Source organism: Cryptomeria japonica, chromosome 2 (assembly GCF_030272615.1).
Source record: "Cryptomeria japonica chromosome 2, Sugi_1.0, whole genome shotgun sequence".
Taxonomy (NCBI): domain Eukaryota; kingdom Viridiplantae; phylum Streptophyta; class Pinopsida; order Cupressales; family Cupressaceae; genus Cryptomeria; species Cryptomeria japonica.
Window position 1 is genome coordinate 565,583,569 of NC_081406.1, and position 23,581 is coordinate 565,607,149.

Below are 23,581 nucleotides of genomic sequence, written 5' to 3' on the forward strand. Positions count from 1 at the left end.
CATTTTATGCCAGTTAACCACGCAGGGCGCACTTACCATCAGTAAGAGGCTAGTGGTATGGACTAGACAGATTCCACACAAGTGCATTCAACAATGTTCTTCACTCAATCTAATCTTCTATCATAAAAAATGAAGATTCAACAAGAGACCATGCACATTGCAAAGAAACAACATATTCCACCATATCTTCAATGAAAAGAAGTCTTTACAATTAAGGCAACAATGTCTTGCCTTCTCTTCTTAATCTACTCTAATTGCTATTCTACTATTCTGGCTTCTATTACTAACTATTAACTAATAGCTATTATTGACTAACTATTATTGACTCCCTATTCACTAACTATTAGCCTTTACAAATGAGGAGCCAGGGCTTATATAGTGCCCACAATACAATTCAATGGCTTAGATCAATTTGAGATCAATGGCCAAGATTCTACAATGAAACCCTAATTAGGGTTTGTTACAACCAACTTAATTCTGACCAATGAAATAATTGCATTATTTGGACACATGTCTTCTCTGGAATATTCGACCAATGGATAGCCGAGGTAGGTACATCGAAGTTTGTGCCACCTTTAATGAGCCAGGTACATTGAATCTAGACATGCTAAGGTGGACCAACCCGAATGGAGGAGTGATGACTAGGATGCCACCTTGTCCAACACTTGGTTGATGCTCAATTTGGTGATGCCTTCCTTCAAATGCTAGACTGGAAGATAGATGGAGAAGGTCGCCCTTAATGATGCTGGGCTGGAGGAGATCGTCCTTGTCCTGACTTGATCTTCTTTGATGAGGGTCTACCAAGTAGTTGATCCTCTGGCTCTGGGGGTCGCCATTTGATGCCTACACAAAAGATTAAAGTTAGTCTTTGAGCATCATACCTTAAAGCATAGAATTTAAGACCTTTCAAGGGAATAATTCAAAACATTAATTTGAAAATGACATGATAAATCAAGAATTCTAAATTTTCAAATTAATTATGAATGGAAATTATATTTTTCAAGACTTAGACTTTAAAAGATTGCTATGGAAATCAAAACAAGTCTTGAATAAGAACTTCAAAATGATTCTTCATACCTCCTCTTGGAATGCTTAACTATGAACCTTAGAAAATGGAAGGAAGAAGATCAGATTTTGCTGGACAAAAATTGAATTTCTGGTCCTCCTTGGATGAACTACACCTCAATTAGCCTTCAAAAGAGCTTCACCTTCACTAGCCTCCAACACTTAGTAAGAAATTCGCCTCCAATCTGCCAGATTTCGCTCCTCCAATCTGCTCTTCTAAATTCACATAAGAAGGAATGAATGAATGATTTGAATTCACCACAACGCATCTCCCTTAAATAGGGCGCTCACCCTAATTAACCATGAGGCCGACCTAGGTTTTTTAGCAATAAAACAAATAAAATTCCCTTTGGAAAGAGGCCGACTTGCTTGTAAAAGCAAAGAAATGAACTTGAGCGCTCACCTTTTATTTTTTAAATTTTAAAATTAATTTCAAGGCCTCCAAGGTGGATTTTTTCAATTATTTCAAGGCCTAGAAATTAATTAATTAAATTGTAAATGTCTTAATTCATGCGAATTTAATTCAACCTCTCAAATGTCTTGAATTTGGCAAATTTGGTGAAAATTTAGGAATATGGAGGTTTGGTTGAGGCTTGATGAAGCTTCCTGATGATTTCGCCATGGATCCTCTAGAAGGGTCAAGAGCGATTTTTTCAATTAGGTCCTGAATCTCTCATTTCTTGACTCCAAAATCTCCTGGAAGGTGAGTTTATGTGTGTCTTGACCTACTCAAGGTCTTGTATTTCGAATTTATATCATTTTTCATGCAGGAAGTAGGTGAAAATGTGAATTTCGCCCTGGACCCTTTGGAAGGGTCAGGAGCGATTTTTTCATTTTAGGCCAAAATTCACCTTAGTTTGATCTTTAAACTCCCCCAAGGCAATCTCCAGGGTTCATTTCCTTCCATCATTGGGTTAGCTCATCAAAATTTTGAAGGAAATATTGTATTTTTGGGAATTTCGTTTTGGACCCTCTGGAAGGGTCAGGAGCGAAATTCTCTCCTGAGCTCAAAATTCTCATGTTTGAAGGTCCAAAACCTTTTCAAGGTATTCCAAATAGGTTCTTTCATTGAATTCCAGGCTTAGTTTCACTCAAATCAGGAGGGAAAAAGGTGATTTTAGGGTTTTTTGCCCTGGACCCTCTGGAAGAGTCAGGAGCGAAAATCATTTTCTAGGCTTGATTGCTTCCTCTTGACCGCCTCAATTATCTTCAAAGGGCAAAACACACTTCCTCACAGCCATTCAAGCCATAGAATCTAGAAAGTTGCCCTGACCTTGCAAGAAATAGGTGTTTTTTAGGAATTTCGCTCTGGACCCTCTGGAAGGGTCAGGAGCGAAATTCATCATTTGGCTCAATTCCTTCACCTTTTGATGATTTCTTCCAATCTCAACTTAATCCCAGGGGCAATTCCTTCTATGTTTCTCCTTGTCTCATACTTGACTTAGCAAAATTTGATAGCAAAAGTGTTTTTTGAGAAAATTTGCTTTGGACCCTTTGGAAGGGTTAGAAGCGATTTTTTCAATCTCGACCAAAATCCTTTATTCCTCACCTTGAAACTTCTTTGCTGAGTGGGATTTCACCTTGCACTGTGCTAGGAATAGGATTTCATGTCCAAGAAAGGCTAACAAATGTGTTTATAAGGAATTTCGCTTTGGACCCTCTGGAAGGGTCAGGAGCGAAATTTCCTTTCCTGGCTAGAATCCTTCTTTTTCAATGCTTCTAAACATCCCCAAAGGCTAGACCATGTTCATACTTCATCTCATCATGCCTTGGACATCAAATTTTGGCCAAATGAGGCAAGGAATGTCTCTTAGAGAGATTTTCGCTCTGGACCCTTTGGAAGGGTCAGGAGCGAAAATCACTTTTGGGCTAAATCCTTCATTTCTCCCTTTTAAAACGACCTCAAGAGGCAAAAGCAAGTTATTTTCTTTCCATCCATGTCATTACAAATCAAAAACTGACTTCCTTTATTGCAAAGTAAGAGCTTTTGGGAATTTTGCTCTGGACCCTTTGGAAGGGTCAGGAGCGAAATTTCCCTTCTTGTCCAAAATTGCTCATTTTCCAAGCTTCAAACCATCTCTCAGGGCAAAGTTAGGCCATTTTCCAAGTTAGGAACAAGGTTTCAAGCTCAAACAAGGTGGCAAATGAAGTTTATGATGAATTTCGCTCTGGACCCTTTGGAAGGGTCAGCAACGAAATTCTCCTTTAGGCTAAAATCTTGTTCTTCAAAATCAATCAAACTTCCTCTCAAGGCAAAAACATACCCATTCATCTCTCATCAAGCCAACGCCTAGCCAAAATAAGGAGGAAAACAAGAGTTTTTACCTTCATTCAAGCTTAGGAATGCATTAGTTCTAAGTTTTGGTCAAAGTGGAATGTCTTATGGAGAATTTCGCTCTGGACCCTTTGAAAGGGTCAAGAGCGAAATTTGCTTTGGACCCTTTGGAAGGGTCAGGAGTGAAATTTGACATTTTGGACTCTCCATGAGGATCATTTTATGGAATATAACATTTAAGTATAAGTGACGGAAATGTCACTTATACTTTAAGTTATATTCCATATATACTTTCAGGATGTTTGAGAGTGGTTTCGGACCTCCAGGAGTTATATTGCAAAATCTAGTTTTTGGAGGATTCTTTAGTTTTCTAGACTTAGCCAAATTTCAGGATCAGGACATTCCAAACTTAGCCAAATTTTAGGATCAGGACATTCCAGACTTAGCCAAATTTCAGGGCATTTGAAGTTCAGGATGACATTTCAGACTTCATCACTCACCAACTCGACCTAGCTCGGACTTTCAAGAATGATACCCACTCACAAAGCAAGACACAATTAGCAATGAGAGCAAAACCAGGCCCTAAGGAAGACTCTCAAAGAAACCCTAATTCTGGGGCCCTGTGGACTCACCTTGGCTCAAGCAAAGCCTGTAATCCAACGATCCCCTCGACAGCACTCATCCTGCAAAGGCTAACAGACAAAACCCTAAAAGACCTAGAAAACAAACCCTAGAAAGCAAAAGCAGGGGTCCCCATTTGCAATGGGGCGATGTGTGAATACGTCACAACATGTTCCCGATATAGTTTCAACTTCGAGCTATTGAAAGGGTCGCAAATTGGATTATCATCCAGGGTAGACATTTTCACTGCTCCATTCTACCCCACTTCCTTGATCTTATAGGGCCCCAACCAACAAACCTTCAACATCCCAGGATGAAGTTTGTTGCAGCTATTATAGTTGAGGACCAATTGTCTGAGAGGGAAGTTTGTCCACTAGAGATGTTTGTCGTGCCAGTACTTCCGCTGACGTTGGGCCACTTCCGTCGCCTATTGTGCCATCATGCGACGTTCATCTAACTTGATAAGGTTCATAAGTTGGGCATTCAGATTCTCCTCATCTCCCAACCGGTTGTCAACAACAATTTGTAGGCTTGGTACGGTATACTACGCCGGTACCACCGCCTCTTGGCCGTACATGAGTTGGAATGGTGTATGGCCCGTGGTCACCTTGTACGTGGTATGGTACGCCCATAGTACTATTGGCAGACATTCCTCCCAATCCTCTCGTTCCACTCCACAGGATTTATAGATGATAGACACTAGCACTTTATTTGTGGCTTCCGCTTGGCCATTAGCTCGGGTGTAGTACGGGCTTGACAGGTTGTGAAAGATTTTGAATTTCATCGTCATCGTACGGATCACTTGATTGACAAAATGGACTCCTTGATCACTCGTGATCTGGATAGGGATCGCAAATCTCATCACGATCTGTTCGTATAGGAACCTCATCGTACTAGTGGCAGTGTTGTCGAGAAGAGCTCTAGCTTCAGCCCACTTGGTCAAGTACTCCGTGGCAACCACTATGTACCGACACCTATGCATGTTACTCACTTTCAAGGGTCTCACGAAGTCCAACCCCATCGTTCGAACAGTTCTTGTGGTTGGGATGGGAACAAGGGTATAAAATCTCGCTTGAGGGGTTTTCCCGCACGTTGGCATGTATCACACCCAACAACCCATTCTCGCGCACCGTTGTGCAGAGTTGGCCACCACAGTCCTGCAAGTAGTATCTTCTGCGTTGTGGCATCAGGTTCCATATGACCTCCAACAAGCCCATCGTGTGTCTCCTTCAACACCCCAGGAATTTCTTCTTCCATGACACATCGCCGAAGGATTTGGTCAGGCCCCACCTTGTAGAGCAAGTCGTTGACCAATTGGAATGTTTTACTTTTCAGTGCCAACATACGTCATTCCCCTGGTGGCATGTCTTGAGGGAATGTAGAGGTGGACAGATACTCGCCAATGCTCTCGTACGAGGGAGGGAGTGTGGTGATTTGTAATAAGTGGGCATCTGGAAAGTCTTCATTTACTCCTTCCGCCGGTTCTCCGTATTTGATCCTCGATAGTTGGTCGGCAATGACATGACTCTTTTCGGGGCATACCAGAATGGTAAAGGTGAATTCTTGGAGCAGTAACAACCATTGACTTACCCTTCCGTGGATTATTGGCTTATTCACCAAATACATCAAAGCTTGATGGTTCATGTAAAAAGTAAAAGGTGTCGCAAGGAGGTAGTGACGAAACTTCTATACAGAGTACACCATTCCCAGTGCCTCCCTCTCCATCGTGTTGTATTTCCTCTCGGCCTTGGAGAGTAGGCGGCTAGCGAAAAAAATAGGGTGATCCAATCCCTGTATGCCCACTTGTGCCAAGGTAGCACCGATGGCACAATTGGAGGCGTCCACATGAACGTGGAACTCCTTGTCCCAATCAAGGTACGCGAGGATTGGTGCACACACCAGTTGTGATTTTAACTCCTTGAAGGCTTCTTCCCGCTCTGTCCACCACTTGAATGGTTCTCCTTTCCTTGTCAGCTTGTCTAATGGACAGGATACTTGCGCAAAGCTCTTGATATACGTCCTGTAGTAGCCAACATGCCCGAGGAAGGACTTTACCCCCATGACATCCACCGGACTCTCCATGTTCACAATCACCCCTACCTTGTCGGGGTCCGTCTTCAACCCTTCCTTGCATACAATGTGCCCCAACAGCTTACCCTACGGTACCATGAATCAACACTTCTTGGGATTTAGGGCCAATTGCGCCCGCCTACATCTATCCATGCACTCCTCGAGTGCGTTCAAATGGATTTCCTACTTGCGGTAAATAGACCAATCATCCAAGAATGCCTTGAAGCTTCCAACCAACATCCCATCAAAGATGTGCAATATAATCCGCTGGAAGGTGGCCGGGGCATTACACAGTCCAAACGACATGTGATTATATGCATATACTCCATCCTTCACTATAAATGTTGTTTTCAGGTTATCTTCTTCATCAGTGCTGATCTGATTATATCCAGAAAACTCGTCCAGGAACGAGTAAATCTCATGGCTCGCTACCTCCTCCAAAATGCAATCAGTGAACGGAATTGGGAATGGATCCTTGACAGTCACGACATTCAAGCATATGAAGTCCACACATATCCTGATCTGATTTGCTTCCTTTTTTAGGGAGGTGACAATTGGCGATACCCAGTCGCTGGTTTCTACCTTAAAGATGATTCCGGCCTCCAACATTTTTTCAATTTCTTCATTCACCTTTGCTACATGGTTCTTATTCATTATGTACAACCTCCTTCGTACGGGTTGGGCACCCGGTACAAGAGGTATTCTGTGTACGCACAGTTCCGAGGGTATCCCTTTCAAGTCCTTGTACGTCCACACGAACACATCCTTGTATTCCAGGAAAATTTTAAATGTCGTTGCTTTTAGCACTAGGTTCCAATCGTCCCCAACCAGGATTACCTTCAGATTGGTGTCGTTCTGCAAATTCACTTTCTTTACGTTGGACTCCTCATACTTGATCACTTTGTCCCGTTTGAACCAATGCGCGGGTGTGTCATCCACCTGTGCTACACCCTCACTATACTCCCCGTACTCTGGAGGAAAAGTTGCATCTTCCATATTGGCAGTTGATTCCCCGATCTCACAAATCAGCAACATGTGGCAATCGGGGTGAAATACTTCACAGTCTTCCATCTGCCAATGGAAGACCCTGACGAGGGAACTTGTTTCATCCTCTGAGCATCCCTCCAGTTCCAACAACCCTTCGTCATTAGGTTCCATCCTTTTCCTGCCATTCTGTGAGCCCCATTCCCAGTTATGTGAGTCATCTGAGTCCAAATCAGACAATGCCAATTTCTCACGGCTTGATTCCTTTTGTCGATCACGCACTTTCGACCTTTACTCTCGATGGAGAGTGTGTTTTTCTTTTAGTTGTGGTTCGCCTTCGCCATAATCAGCCAACCCCTCCCTAGAAGGGCATCATAGGCCTTTTTCTCCAATTGTATGACCACGAAGTCAAGGAAGAAGTGTTGGGTACCGACAACAAATTTTTGTGCCATGAGTGTCCCCAGGGGCTTGATTCCATGTTGGTTGGCACCGACCAGGTGGAATGTTGGTGGCCAGAGAGTTGGCTTGCCCAGACCCCTCCATGTATCCTCCGATAACACATTCACTCTGGAGCCGCTGTCAACAATGGTGTTCGTCAATTTTTGTCCCATTATCTCCATCTCGACCACGACCGGCTTCCGACCAATGCTTATAGTGAGCAGCATGGGGTCAAAAGCAGATGTACGAGGTAATTATGTTGCCGCCATTGGGTCTGTGCGAGATGGTTTTGCTGCCATCAAAGGGTGTTCCTGGTTGGCAATGTTGTCACCGACTATATTTGTAAGAGCCATTTTCAATTGTGGCATTGTTTGTAGAAGGTCAAACACTCGTACGGGTACGGTGATTTGCAACATCTGTTTGATGATAGTTTTCTCGGACTCTGATCAGAGTGGGGTACTGGCAGTATTATGTAAGGCTTGACGTTCTTCTGCCATCGCTCATTCCACAACAGCCTTAGCTTCCCGGAGTCTCTCCTTCTTCGTATGGGGATCGGGGTACATCGCCTTCTTACTCTGCAATCTTGTGATTGCCAGTACCTCCTCGTCTGGCTCCTTCACGTCCAACATATTTACTCCCTGATAGATTAGTCTTGGACTAAGTTCTAGATTTCTCACCTGACGTCGAGTGAGCGGCCTGGTCGGCAAGATCCTCCTCCACTACGTCCAACAGTGGTAGGTTCCTGACAACCCCTACCAACTCGTTCCACGTACACATATTTTGTCTCTCCCGACTACGGCTCCAACTTTTGCTTTGCCTTTTTGGACTCTCCAGGCCTTTAGCAATCTCTCGCTGCCGACATCTGTGTTCGTTTTGCTCTTTGATACGTAGGGATCTGCGTACGGACCCCTCACCTACTTCTCCGTTGGTACCAACATGTCATCTGTCTTTGTTGGGATGTAGGGGCATTAATTGTGGGGGTTACGGCATCTGCTTGTATCCCTCTCCTCTTCCCTACAACTTTGTTCTTCGTACTGCTGCAGGATTTGCTGCCGACAACGTTCCCATTTGGTTTCTTCCTGTCGGTCTTGAAGTTCAATTAAGTTTCGTGCTAACATCCTCAAAAGGCTCCCGAGCAGATCAAAGACAAGTGTATTGACTGTGAGTTCACCATGTACCGTGCCGTCAGGAACGGCTCTCTCACGAGCCTCCCTCCGCACGTACTGCATGACAGAAACCTCCCACAGGTCCAACAAGTCCTCTCTCAATTGATTCTCCCGGCTTTCTGTTAGTAACAATCAACAGTTGATCGTATGGTCGGCCCATTAGTGCCTACCGCCTGCCGCCATATTGATCTCTATATGTCGAATCGACAATGACGCCAAAATGTTTACTCCTTATTGTGAGTTGTTCAAGTTCACGGAATAAACAGTAGATGCATCCAGAACATCTAACCAACAATTACAATTATATCCAAAGCATTAATTAAAGTAACAGTCACAACAGTATAGCAGAAAAATATATCCTTTATTGCATTCCAAAATGTTCAATACATCAACATCCCCGCCAGTCGCCAGGGTTCCCTTACATGGCAATATATACTATCTGGCGGTTGGCCGAGGTACCAACTGTCGTAATTGACACGGGAACCCACACGGCCAACTTCACACATAACAAAAATAACATAACTATAACTTAAGAGTTTTATTCCTAATTGCCATCTAACAGAGTCTCTCAGATGACATACACCGTGGCTACTCCCAGAGGGTGGAACAAAGGCTTTCACCTCAAACTTCTCTCACAAAGAAGAATGCATTACCAAGGGCTTGCATCTCAAACTTCTCTCGTAGAGAAGGATGCATTAACAAGGGCTTGCACCTCAAACTTCTTTCGCAGAGAAGAATGCATTAACAAGGGCTTGCACCTCAAATCTTCATGATGATGTGGTTCCCTCTGAAACTGATATCAACCTTCTGACCTCCTTGTCCAAGGTTGCTTCTGATGAAATGTCAGACTCCCTCTAAAGCTGATATCAACCTTCTGACCTCCTCGTACAAGGTTGCCTTTGATGAAATGTCAGGCTCCCTTTGAATGTTATTTCCTCCTTTCAGAAGAAGAAACCTTCTGAATTGACCTTAGACCTTGGCTCCTCTTGAGGTGTCCCTATGTCAATTTCCACAGAAGAAGCTAGTTGAGTAGACCTAAATTTGCAAACTCGAGCAATGTGGCCATACTTGTCACACCTAGAACATTGAATGTGAGAGAAATCCTTCTTCTTTTTCAGTTTTGAGATCGGATTTGGTTCTCTGTCTCTATCCCTCTTTCTTCTTTTGCCTCTTTCCATAGAAGTATGTGTAGCAAGGACTTGATTTTCCATATCATGATGGTTATGCCCAATTCCTCTTGTTACCAACCTTGACTCTTCTTGAATACAATCAGCTCGAAGGCAATCAAACTTGGGTAACTTAGATCTCCCATTGATTCTTTGAATAAAGGGTTCCCAAGTTTGAGGGAGACCTTTAAGTGCCATCATAACAAGATTTTTGTCAGCAATATTGTCCCCAATAGTGCTCAACTGATTTCTCAAATCAGTAATCTTCATAAAGAACGAGATGATTAAATCATCTTTATCCATTTTTACATGATGAAGTTGTTGCCTCAAGGTGAGGGCTCTGCTGGTGTTGTTGATCTCAAACAATCCTTCCAAGGTTTTGAACATATCGCTGGTTGATAAAATCTTGGAGATGATAGGTACTAAATGATCCATCACGGAATCAATCAAAATCTTCTTAACCTTTATGCCATTTTTCTTCCATAGAAGTTTCTCAGCTTCATCGGCTGGTTTAGACACATCATCCTTCCCTAAGAATTCCTGAAGGTCATTTTCTTCTAGTGCAAGAAGAATTCTAACCTTCCATGAAGTGAAGTTTGACGCACCTTCAAGTCTATCTTCGACCCTGAGACCCTTCACCATTTTTCAAGGTTTGATATTGCTCCTTGAAGGTGAGAGATGAAAGAGAACTTTACTGCTATATGGAAAGCTGATCACGATCCTCTTAGACCTTGCTCTGATACCATGTTGATTTTAGATCAGACTGATAGCAATTAACAAAATTAACACAAAGAACACAAGAATTCCCTGTGAAAACCTTCCTCTTGAAGGTGAAAAACCGAGCAACTAATCTCAGATGATATTAGATAACAATCAATGTATATCTTTTCAGATTTGCTTCAACACTTGAAGCAGTATGAACAGCAGTTCATGAATCCAAACTAGGGCATCAAACTGATGTATACAGCAATGTAATCAACTTATCTGAAATATGCTTGAATGGAGATGATTCGCTAATCAGGGAAGACAATTCACTGAACATGAAGACCATTCGCTGATCATGAAAGTGATTTGCTGTCTTAGAGATGGTGCACTGCTCGTGGAAATGGATTTGCTGATCAGATAATAGGTTCGCTGCCTTAGGAATGTATTCGCTGATCAGGAGAAGAAATTCGCTGCTTTGCTGAAGGTGATTGAATGCTGGATGCTTGAGTGAATGAAAAATGTAATGAATCCCAATTACATCTCCTTTATATATGTCAATGGCACCCATTCAAGTTGGGTCAGCCTCTTAGAATAAAAACAATAATTTACAATAATATAATCCTATATAGGGTCGGCCCTATAAGGCAGTTACAATTAACATTCTAATTTGCACATTAATGTGACTAAGGCCAATAGGCCAATTAGTCACCCATAGGCTAGGTCAGTCCTAGAAGGAATCCGACCTAGCTACAAACATCAACACTCCCTCTTAGCTAGGGAGGAGTCCTTCTCGATATCCGAGTCACATAGTGACATCCACCATGGCTATTCCCAAAGGGTGGATCCATCATGGCTACTCCTATGAATGAACAAGTGCCCATCACCGAATCCTTAATGTAATGTCCTTATCTCATCATGACGTTCACCATGGCTACTCCCAGAGGGTGAATAAACACAAGTACTAAGTCATGGAGTCTCTCACATGACATCCACCATGGCTACTCCCAAAGGGTGGAACAAGGGCTTTCACCTCAAACTTCTCTCACAGAGAAGAATGCATTAACAAGTGTTTGCACCTCAAACTTCTCTCGTAGAGAAGAGTGCATTAACAAGGACTTGCGCCTCAAATCTTCATGATGATGTGGCTCCCTCTGAAATTGATATCAACCTTCTAACCTCCTTGTCCAAGGTTGCTTCTGATGAAATTTCAGACTCCCTCTGAAGCTGATATCAACCTTTTGACCTCCTCGTTCAAGGTTGCCTTTGATGGTTAAATGTCAGGCTCCGTTTGAATGTTATTTCCTCCTTTTAGAAAAAGAAACCTTCTGAATTGACTTTAGACCTTGGCTCCTCCTGAGGTGTCCCTGTGTCAATTTCCACAGAAGAAGCTAGTTGAGTAGACCTGAATTTGCAAACTCGAGCAATGTGGCCATACTTGTCACACCTAGGACATTGAATGTGAGAGAAATCCTTCTTCTTTTTCAGTTTTGAGATCGGATCTGGTTCTCTGTCTCTATCCCTCTTTCTTCTTTTGCCTCTTTCCATAGAAGTATGTGTAGCAAGGACTTGATTTTCCATATCATGATGGCTACGCCCAATTCCTCTTGTTGCCAACCTTGACTCTTCTTGAATACAATCAGCTTGAAGGCGATCAAACTTGGGCAACTTAGATCTCCCATTAAGGGTTCCCAAGTTTGAGGGAGACCATTAAATGCCATCATAACAAGATCTCTATCAGCGATATTGTCCCCAATACTGCTCAACTGATTTCTCAAATCAGTAATCTTCATAAAGAATGAGATGATTAAATCATCTTTATCCATTTTTACATGATGAAGTTGTTGCCTCAAGGCGAGGGCTCTGCTGGTGGTGTTGATCTCAAACAATCCTTCCAAGGTTTTGAACATATCTCTAGCTGATGACATCTTGGAGATGATTGGTACTAAATGATCCATCACAAAATCAATCAAAATCTTCTTAGCCTTTATGCCATTTTTCTTCCATTGAAATTTATTAGCTTCGTCGGCTGGTTTAGACACATCATCCTTCCCTACGAACTCGAGAAGGTCATTTTCTTCTAGTGCAAGAAGAATTTTAACCTTCCATGAACTGAAGTTTGATGCACCTTCAAGTCTATCTTCGACCTTGAAACCATTCACCATTTTCGAGGTTTGATATTGCTCCTTGAAGGTGAGAGATGAAAGAGAACTTTACTGCAATATGCAAATCTGATCACGATCCTCTTAAACCTTGCTCTGATACCATGTTGATTTTAGACCAGACTAATAGCAATTAACAAAATTAACACAATGAACACAAGAATACCCTAGGAAAACTTTCTTCTTGAAGGTGAAAAACCCAACAACTAATCTCAGATGATATTAGATAATAATCAGTGTATATCTTTACAGATTTGCTTCAACACTTGAAGCAGTATGAACAGCAGTTCATGAATCCAAACTAGGGCATCAAACTGATGTATACTGCAGTGTAATCAACTTATCTGAAATATGCTTGAATGGAGATGATTCGCTAATCAGAGAAGACAATTCACTGAACATGAAGACCAGTCGCTGATCATGAAAGTGATTTGCTTTCTTAGAGATGGTGCACTGCCCTTGGAAATGGATTTGCTGATCAGATAATAGGTTCGCTGCCTTAGGAATGTATTCGCTGATTAGCAGAAGGAATTCGCTACTTTGTTGAAGGTGATTGAATGCTACATGCTTGAGTGAATGAAAAATGTAATGAATCCCAATTACATCTCCTTTATATATGTGAGAGGCACCCATTCAAGTTGGGTTGGCCTTTTAAAATAAAAACAATAATTTACAATAATATAATCCTATATACGGTCGGCCCTATAAGGGAATTACAATTAATATTTTAATTTGAAAATTAATGTGACTAAGGCCAATAGGCCAATTAGTTACCCATAGGCCAGGTCGGTCCTAGAAGGAATCCGACCTAGCTACAAACATTAACAGTGTGTGCAAACAGGACTGACCTGGATGAGACAAAGGGGCTGCAAAAGTGAGGCCAAAGCTCAATTTCGGGTTTTTGAAGGCTAACTGCAAGTGTGGAAAAGCTATAAATGCTATTCAATTTTCAATTTAAGATGCAAGTTATATTCAAGGTTATCTTTTCTTTCAAATATGTGTTATTTCTTAATATGATGAATCTGATTATTGTCTGGTATGTTGCAGATGGAGAAAGAACATTTATCAATTTTGATGATCTTCCTTCATTTCACCAATTGATATATATATATATATGCAAACATAGGCGATCAAGCAATACTGATAATCGGTGTGTATGCATTTAATCATTGAACCCGATACTTAATCGGTGGGTAAGTATTTACCGTCAAACCCGATACCAATCGGTGTGTGAACATTTGATATTAAGACCGATACCAATCGGTGTGTTTAGCATTAACAATACGCACGATACCAATCGGTATGTTTAGCATTAACAATACACATGATACCAATCGGTATGTTAGACCCGATAGCAATCGGTGTCCTGGGCACTATGTTTAGTAACCGATGTTTAATCGGTGTTAGTTAAGAAACCCGATTGTTAATGCAAGATTATATATATGAATCGAAGGATACGATTATAGTTAGATCGTGTATCATGTTTATAATATATAATAGCTGAATCATGATCATAATCTAATGTGTATATATAAGATAACTGGAGTCTTATCATAGTCAATCGATGAGATAGATGATTGAATGAGAGACTTCATTTATCTCTCATTCAAACATTTATCTTACTGAGGCTATCATGTATTAACAAAAACAAGAGCATTGACTTGCAATTGTGGAGAACAAAAATGCAACTTCTTATGTGCAATAGGAAAATACAAGTTTGCACTTGTAATTGGATCGTAGAGACTCATTTTCAAGTGTTTTTGAGTGCATTTTGGACCAATTTCGGGTTTTGGAAGGCTGACTGCAAGTGCAATGTAGGGAAAAACTTTTACACTTCCACTTGTAATCGGGTCTTGAAGACTTGATTGCAAGTAAGTATTTTGATTGGGTATAAGCTTGCAATCTTGTGGGGAAAGCCTTCCTAATCTGTCTATGGGAACTTTGTGGAGGTGAGCAATGTTTTAAAACTTTTGAAATCACTTGCAAGTAATGAAAGCCATGGATAATGAACTTGCAATCACCCTTTTGAGACCCAAAATGAAACATGTGGGCATAATAAAGAGGAAACAACAACAGTAGGCATTATTGGTAATTGCTTGTAATGGAGGCAATGTTCTTTTATGTGAAAAGTACTTGCAGCAGCAACATAAAAATCCGACCAACGAGGGAAGGGCATCATCAAACTCAAATCTGCAAAAACATGGCAATGGTAGAGCAAAAATGGGGGATTCAATAAAGTTGCAGACCTTGCCAAGTGTTCTTCATGCCAAAAATCTCTCTAATAGGGGTTTGAATGAGCAAGAGCAAGTAAAAATCAGTTGCAAAACTGATTTCGGGTTTGGAAAGACTCTTTACAAGTTTGAAATAACTTGTAATTCCTCATTGCAAGCATTTCAGGTTTCTCATTACCCATTACAAGTTGACAATGTCTTGTAATCCTTTACTTGAAGCAAATCGGGTTATTTTTGGTTCATTACAAGTTGCTTTTTGAAAATAACTTGTAATGAAAGCTTTTAAAATCACTTTACAAGTTTGAAATACGACTTTAAGGCAAATTCGGGTCGTAAAAGTCACTTTACAAGTTTGAAAAAAATGACTTAAGGCCAATTTTGGGTTTGGAAAGACTCTTTACAAGTTAAAATAACTTGTAATTACAATTACTTGCAATCACCTCAAAAAGACCCCCACTTACACTTAAAGTGAAAAAAGAAACATAAAGTGAAATTTAAAACTTGTAATTGCATTTAAAAGTTCCTACCTGCAGTGACTTTACTTGCAATGACATCAAAAAGACCCTCACTTGCAGTGACTTTACTTAAATGACATCAAAAAGACCCCCACTTGCAGTGACTGCTCCGAAACCCAAAATTGCACAGAAAATGGCCAAAATGAAGGCCAAAAGTAACCAAAATTTTCACATAGATTGAAGATAAACTCATGATTGATTTACCATCAAGAAATGTAGACTTTCCACCTTGAAAAGTGTGCCTTAGAGCCTTAAAATCACAAATTTCAAGCAAAAAGTTCCTACTTGAAGTCACTGCTCTGAAATCCGAAATAGCACAGAAAGCTAGGAAAATGAAGGAAAAAATCAACCAAAACTTGGACAACAATGGTAAACACACCCCTGCATGTTTTAACATTAACAAATATGAGTTTTTGCACCTCGTAAAAAGTGCTCTAGAGACAAAAACGACACATTTTGAGCAGAAATTCATAGGGGTTGTCAAATTTTTGAAAATCCAAAAATTGGGACAACAAAATCATAAGTCTGGTACAATGTATGACAAATGTTTGTAATAATGCTTGAGTTAATTAAAGGAAGCAGCTGCTGTTCTTAACCCTGGCATTCATATCTTTTGACTAATCTAAAGTTCAACAGCCATTTGGAATAACGTTTATGTGCAACCATTGAAATTATAAAATGAATTTACATTGCTAGCTTGGGTAGTAAATTCCATTGGCATGGAATATGCCCTATTTTGAGTAAATAATAAAAACATTGCTTCAATTTTCTTTTTGTGTTTTATGTTTTAAATTTAAATATGCTCTTTACAGCTAGCCATCCCTGGGACAGTCGAGGGACATCTAGGTGTCCTCTGGTTGTCCAAGGATGGCTAGCCGTACCATGCTATTTCTCTGGTGTGCCCAGGATGTTTCAAACTTTTTTTAGAGGGGACTACCCAAGGGCTGTTTGCTACCCGTCCTTGGGTCCCTAAACTGTCCCTGCTCTGGGGATAGATGGAAAATCCTAGGGGACATGTCCCCATGGAACATAGGTATGAAATCATAGGCTGAAAAACCACCTATAAGGGACCCACTTCTGGTGGGATGTACTGTCTATGAGGGTTGTAAACATGCAAAACATACAGCACATCCAACATTATGCTAGTGTAATCAACACGTCTCTATATTTTTAGGTTATATGGGCAAATTTTCAGGGGACATATCACCCTGGAACATAGGGATGAAACCATAAGCTGAAAAACCATATCCAAAATTATGCTGGTGTTGTTGACAAATCTGTACAACCTTTTTGGTTTTTGTGGGGAAAAAATAAATTACTTGTCAAATTTCTCCATGAATTGGTTTTTCACAATGAGGGTGGGGTGACCATAGAAGTCGTCACTGTTTCATGGTTTTATATGTAACTTGTTGTAACAAACTCCAACATGTTTGGTATTTTTGACATATGTTTATTTGTATATATGTATTCCTTCCCAAGAAGGACAAAGTGACAAGTATAATTTGTTTCTTCCTTCTTGCTTTGGCTACAGATTACTGAAATATCTAGAATTCCAAGAAATTAACTTTTTCTTATTTATATATATCTAGACGTTCAAGAAAAATTGTTTTTTGTGAATGCAGGTTGACATAGCTGCAGGAGGATGGCATTCCACAGCATTAACTACTGATGCAGAGGTCTCAAATGCACACCATTCAAAAGTCATTTTCTGTGTTTCTTACATAATTAATTTGATTTAGACAAGGTTTTCTATTGGCTTCTTTTATATATTAAGTATTTCAATGTTATATGATTATATCAATAATGAACATGTAAGATGAAGTTACACAGAGTACATTGTATGCATATCAGCATTTATGTACATTTTATAATTTGGCTCTTTTCACTGCTGCAAAGAAATAACTCCGAGTTAACAAACATGTTAATATGTGATAAAATTATTGTAGCTCATCTGGCTCTCAATCTCTTGCTTCAGCATATGAAAACGAAATTTCATGACTTCTGGCAAGGGAAACAATAGGAGATTTATTGCTAGCAAATATGCACCTTTTCATGACCTGAATGAGTAAATATTTTATGGTTGCCAAGAGTGTTCACTAACTTGTAAATTAGAAATTGAGGAATAACTGTTTTTTAGTTATGATTATGAACATATAGAAAATGATTTTGGCAGGTGATCAACAACAATCAGAGTTGGTTTCCAATTCTGATTTAATAGCAATAATGGAATAAGTTATTTCATGGTATTTGAGAGTTAGTTGGATTGTTATGATGGATCTATTTCACATAGAATAGGAATAGCTATTTTATGTAGTTGTCTAATGAACAAACATGATTGATCCGTTAGTTTTTCTGTAGATGAAGAGTTCACAGATCTCAAGGGTATGCACAGTTGAACAAATATGAATACCAAATCAATCAAGAAGTTGGGAATTGAAAGAATCACTTGAATGCATAGTTGGACAGCTCAGCAATAAACTTTTGCTTTTTAGAAATTCAGTTTATGCCTCACATTTTGGCATGCCTCATGAATATATATGGGGGACAGTAAAATCTCTGGCCAACCCAGGGTTGGTAAGCAATTCTGGTCGTAGTACTAACTCTAGAACAAGCTCAAAGATAAGTGGGCATCATCCTTAGGAAATTTGTTTGGAAGGTTCTAATAATTTGGGTTATTGTATGGAATATTCACCATTGACGCTTCATCCAGAACCACTTTAGAAAGAAATAAAGAAATTATATTAATTGTTTGTGAATAGGAAATTGGAAAAAGAATGAACTTATGCCAATGTTTATGAACAGGTCAATGGGAGTTGAACATACAACGGTTACAATACTGAGAGTACCAGGGCAAAAAAGGCCCTAGACTCAAAGCAAACAAAAATAAAGCAAAGAAAAGCAAGAAAACAATGAAATAGACAAGTGGGGGTAAACCTGACATGGTAACCCTGAAAGAAGTACAACTCACCATATCTGTGTGAGAAGAGGACCCCTCAAGAAGGATGGAGCTGATGAAGATCGAAGCTATCAACCAAGGCTGGAAACAAATACCATGAGGTTTTTTGTACCTTGGTATGCATTGGAAGGGTCAATAATGTTACCATCTAACACCGTGGGAGTACTAATGCAGGATCTAAGGATGCTTGTCAGGAAGAGTCCAAGGCTAAGGTGTCCAAGCTGGAAAATTGTAAGACCCAGTTGATTCACCCTAAGAACCTCTTCTAACATCCAAGGCCGAAGAACCATTAGCGGCAGAGAAGAAACTGGTATTGTGAGTTTGCCCTTGAAATCTATCCTATGAGTGAGGAATGCTAGAGTGACCGTACCATCAACAGGAAGTAGAACCATGACCCTTGAGATGGAATATCAGGTAACCCTATTAGTAGTAGTAGATTGCAAGGATAATATCTCATTGATGTGGACCCCTATGTTTGTGAATCAATAGTATCCAAGGGTGTCTAATGTTGGAAATATTGTCATTGATGTCAAAGGAAAGAATTGATGTTAAGATTGTCATTGATGTGAAGGAAAGATTTTGATGGAAATTGCAATGGCCAAAGGCAACTAATCAATCCTCATATGACAACACTTTCTGGGTAGCTCGTATGATAATACTAGGAATGAAATCACAGGTATATTTGCATCCCATGGTATGTGATGCACATGTTCATAAAATGTTCAAGTAATTATGCAATATTATTGATCCTTTGGAAGTTAAAAATGGTATAACAATGTGGTCGCAGTTATAGCCAACTTTACCTTAATGATGGCAGATTGAAGTAAATATTCCTAGAGGCCGATCTCTTAAAGTTTGAGAGGATTAAAATAAAGTTTAAAGTTAAGTTTTTTGCTGTTAAGAAGGGCGACCCTTATGATATTATTGCCCATGTTTGAAATTATAGATTAAACCATGTTTAACTAAAAGGTGGCTGACTCCTTTGATTTTAAGCACTGAAGGAAGATATTTGTATATAAAAGCGCCTCCTCACTAAAGGCAGCGACTAAATGAAGAGGTGCAACTCTATAGTGGATAAGATATAAATACAGATCATTCAAATGGGGAAATTATGTGCGATGAAAAAGAATATATCAAGGGAAGTAAAGTCGAATATCCATGAAGTAATAAAAGGGATATATTAATGATAGAATGAAACTGGGTATCAAGTGTTAATTAATGTGAGTTACGTGTGTTTACCCTCTTGGGTGAATAACTTAAAGCACACAGATAAAACACATAATGCAGAATAATAATGCCATAGATATCAGATGCAATATATCAGATGTTATTCCATTCATCAGTGTCCTCCACAAGTTACATTCGGAAGTATATAAAGATGCCGAGGGGGTGCAAGCGCCAACCGTCGCACCGCAACTGCCACCCCTCGGTTGCCAACTAACCAACACAATTACAACTTAATTAACTAGTTTTATTTCCGTGTACAATATTGCTGCCAACAACGTGAAGATCAAGTAAGAAGAGGAGGGAAGTTTGTAAACTAAAAGACAACTCAATCATACACCAGCACATGCGTGAAGAATAACAGCAGAAAGAAGTGCAGATTTGATAAGATCTGTAAAGAAGAACAAGGGTGCAAAATACATGATACAAGCTGATTGATGAAGGAGAATAAAATGTAATTTCAGTCCTATGTAACGTTGAATATGTGTTCTATGTAAAAATCCATTATTCAGACACAAGGAAATTGTTGAGGAAAGAGGAACAATTATTCAAGGCAGATTTTGTTAAGGCAGAGTATATGTGTTGAGAAATGTTATGAGCAGATTTAAGGAGATTTATGAAGCATACGTGAGCAGATTTGTGAAAGGTATTTAAGCAGAATTTACGAATTAGATATGAAAAGTGGAGAGTAAGGAATAAGATATATATGGATATCATTCAAGAAAGGTAAATTCAAGAGAAAGAGTGGTATCGAACAAGAGATTTAATTCATCATCATCTGTTGAAGAAGCAACATTCAAGGTGGAACTTTTTTTTTGGAAGTCCGTGCTTTCTAAAGGAGAGATTGGTGTCTCTTGCTAAGTTGGTGCTTAATAGTGGAGGTTGGTTGCCTCCTGTAGATTGGTGCCTACAAACTGTGGGGGTTGGTGCCTATGAATTGTGGGGATTGATATCTCCTATGGGTTGGTGCCTCAAAGTTTGTAAAAGAGTTTTATATAAGCAATATTTTGCCAGGGTTTTCTCCCATAAGGGTTTCCACATAATTCATGTTTTCTTCTTGTTATTGTTAATATGGAATTGATGTTATTGAGATTGTTAAGTTGAATAAATAAAAGATTGTATTATATTGATTCATTGCCCTCTCTTAGTATAACTGTCTGCTCATCACTTAACACCTCCAGCATCTGTGTTTGGCTGAGAAAAGGAAGTTAACACCTCCAGCATCTGTGATTTGGTCTGAGAAAAGGAAGTAGTCAATTTCATAGAGAGAGAAATCAACAAAGGGCATATTGAGGTTGTCATTATAAGTTTTGCACTATTCAAAATAAGGCATATCTATTTTAAAGGTATTGAGTGAACAAATTCTATCAATGTCATATGAAGATTTTTAGGATCCATAGACACAATGCAAGTACATATTCCTCTACAAACAAATTTTCTCACAACTTTGTTTGAGTACACTCTAGTTAGGTGAAATTACAGGAAGCATTATTCAGAACATGGTAAGTTATGTCATATCAAACTAGTTATAAACTTGTTCTGATATCCAGTTCTTAAGTGTAGCTTCCTATTTATTATGTAATGTAGCTGCCTACATTTTTAGCAGGTAAGCTCAGCAAACCATGTATATACTCTACAAATTACAACAGCTTCCCTTGAGCGTTTCAGTTATACTTGCGTATAATTTGAAAAATAATTAGCAAGGAAGTACCATTCTAGGACCCTGTTTAGGAAGTGCTTTCTTGCATGAAGACAAAAATTGATGTCATAGGGATAGCATGCAAGGCAAACCTACTTGAGCAGCTAAGTTACTGGACGTAATGCAAGCCTTATCTATCAATTAATGAACTACTAACTAGATCTAGCATTGAATGTATATAGGGGTGTACTTATTTGCTTGCAGAGAATGATATATAGGTAGTCAAGTTTCACGTAGAGATTATCTTCTAACTGTAAGTTCAAATTAGTACATAGCTCTATTATGACTCCTTTTTTTAATATCATGACCACAACAAGAAGATAATCTACCTTAGTGCATTAGAGCTTGCTAGCAAGAAATTTCAACCCTCTTTAAACTAGATTTTTCATTTTCCATCATAAGAGAAGCTAGGGAAATAGCATAAATATATTTTTTATTGAAACAATTAGCAGGCTTCATAAGTGCATAGGCTAGCTAGAGGTAATTTTTGCCAATAACATATCCAAGAGCCCATGCTTTCAAAATCCTTGGTAATCTTCCAAATAGTTGAATTGTGATTTTCTTTGTTGGATCCATACTTATGGAATGTTTATGAGTTATTTGATTTTACTCACATGTCTACATGTGGATTATGTTGAGATGTTTTTTGAACATGTCCATTTTATCCCTTACCCTTAGTAGTGTCATTCAACATTAAGTTTGATGCCCAAATCAATTTTTTTGTTATTTAAAGGGTCTCGTGTTTTAGGGCATATCATCTTAAAGTTATGTTACTTGGGTCTGCCCTAGATGCCCCCACACCTGTACCAATACTATTTTGTTATATTGCTCTAGGTAACTCTTGTGCATCTCATGGATTCTTCTATTACTCTGGATACCCCACTATCATAAAAAAATGCAATTAAACATCACAAGTCTAGGTAGGATATTTAGAATATAATAAAAAAAGGACAATTTAAAGAAAATGATAAATAAAATAAAAACAACACAACTAAATTGCTGATAGTGCTGCATTTTGTTCTAATGATGTTATTGTTGTGATGTTTTCGCACATTGCTCCATTGCAAATGGGGACTTGTTGGGACGTTTTCGCACATCGCCCCATTGCAAATGGGGACCCCCACTTTTCTTCGCTTTCTAGGTAGGTTGTCTTAGTTTAGTCGTTTAGTGGTTTCTTTAGCTATTAACCTTTTACTTGTAGGACGTGCGATGCCCCAGGTTGTTAGGAAGTAATCAAGTCATGTCTCTCTTGAAGTGGAATTGAGTTAGTTAGCTCTCAAGGCTTAGGAAATGAAGGATGATCATTTCATTTGATCATCATCATGATGTGCTTTCAAAATAAGAGAATGGAATGCTTGAGAAGAGGGTAGTTAGGACATAGGCAACCATAATGAGGTATTGTTGATGATGAAGGGCCCTTAGAACTGATGAAATAAGTGCCACTATCAATAAAATTGAACAAGTGAGGTTAGTGTCAGTGACCCTAAAAATCTCTGACCAGCCTCTACAAGCACTTCCGGTTGATAGGCAAAAATCACGATCAGCTCACATGCATTTCCTATGACTCATCAAAAGTCCAATCAAGGTGAGAAAGCCTTTATGCTTGGCGAAATGAACTTTGATTGAGGTGAACGCTTTAATTTAAGAGATGATCATGATTGAGATTGGTGAAATCTTCTAGCAATGAGTGGAAATGCTTTAAACAAGCTAATCGAGCAAGTAAGGTTGACATTTTGGAGCCACTGTCAGTGAGGGGTCAAATCCATGCCCTGCCACAAGGCATTGTTAGTGCCCCTTGAAACCCCCGACCAGTCTAGTGCACTTCAATTAGACTTAAAAGGTCTGATCTGAGGTAAAGAGAGAGAGCAATTTCGAGGAATGATCAAAGAAGATGAAGGATGTAGATGACAAAGGATGGAAGTTCTCACTTCCACTTGAGGGTTAAAACCACGAACATGGTGCACTTCTAGTGCCCCTTGAAAACCCCGGCCATGCCTAGGTGACTTCCACTTGCTACCAATATCTCCAACCTTCCTTTGACTATTTTCCACTTAGCCTCAAAATGTCCGACCATCTTGCATCAACTTCCACTTAGAGGTGAAAACCACGACCACTTTGTGGTCACAGTCAATGACACCTCAAAAGTCCGAACTTATTGTCAACACTTCTAGTTGGATCTCAAAGTCCGACCTCCCAATTGCTAGTGCAAGTGGCACTTGAAAAGCCCAAACTTCTTGAAGATCACTGCCACTTCATGGGAAAAACTCCGACCTGCTTGTGACGACCGCCGATTGGACATCAAAAGTC

General features: G+C 39.6%; 1 protein-coding gene across 1 annotated transcript in view; it reads left to right on the plus strand.

Moving 5' to 3' along the window:
* LOC131041533 (ultraviolet-B receptor UVR8) overlaps positions 1-23,581 on the plus strand; it is a 191,902-nt gene that overhangs the window by 125,034 nt on the left and 43,287 nt on the right. Inside the window, exon 8 of the mRNA XM_057974660.2 lies at positions 17,018-17,071. Coding sequence (XP_057830643.1) covers positions 17,018-17,071 — 54 coding nt within the window. The remainder of the gene's footprint in view (positions 1-17,017; positions 17,072-23,581) is intronic.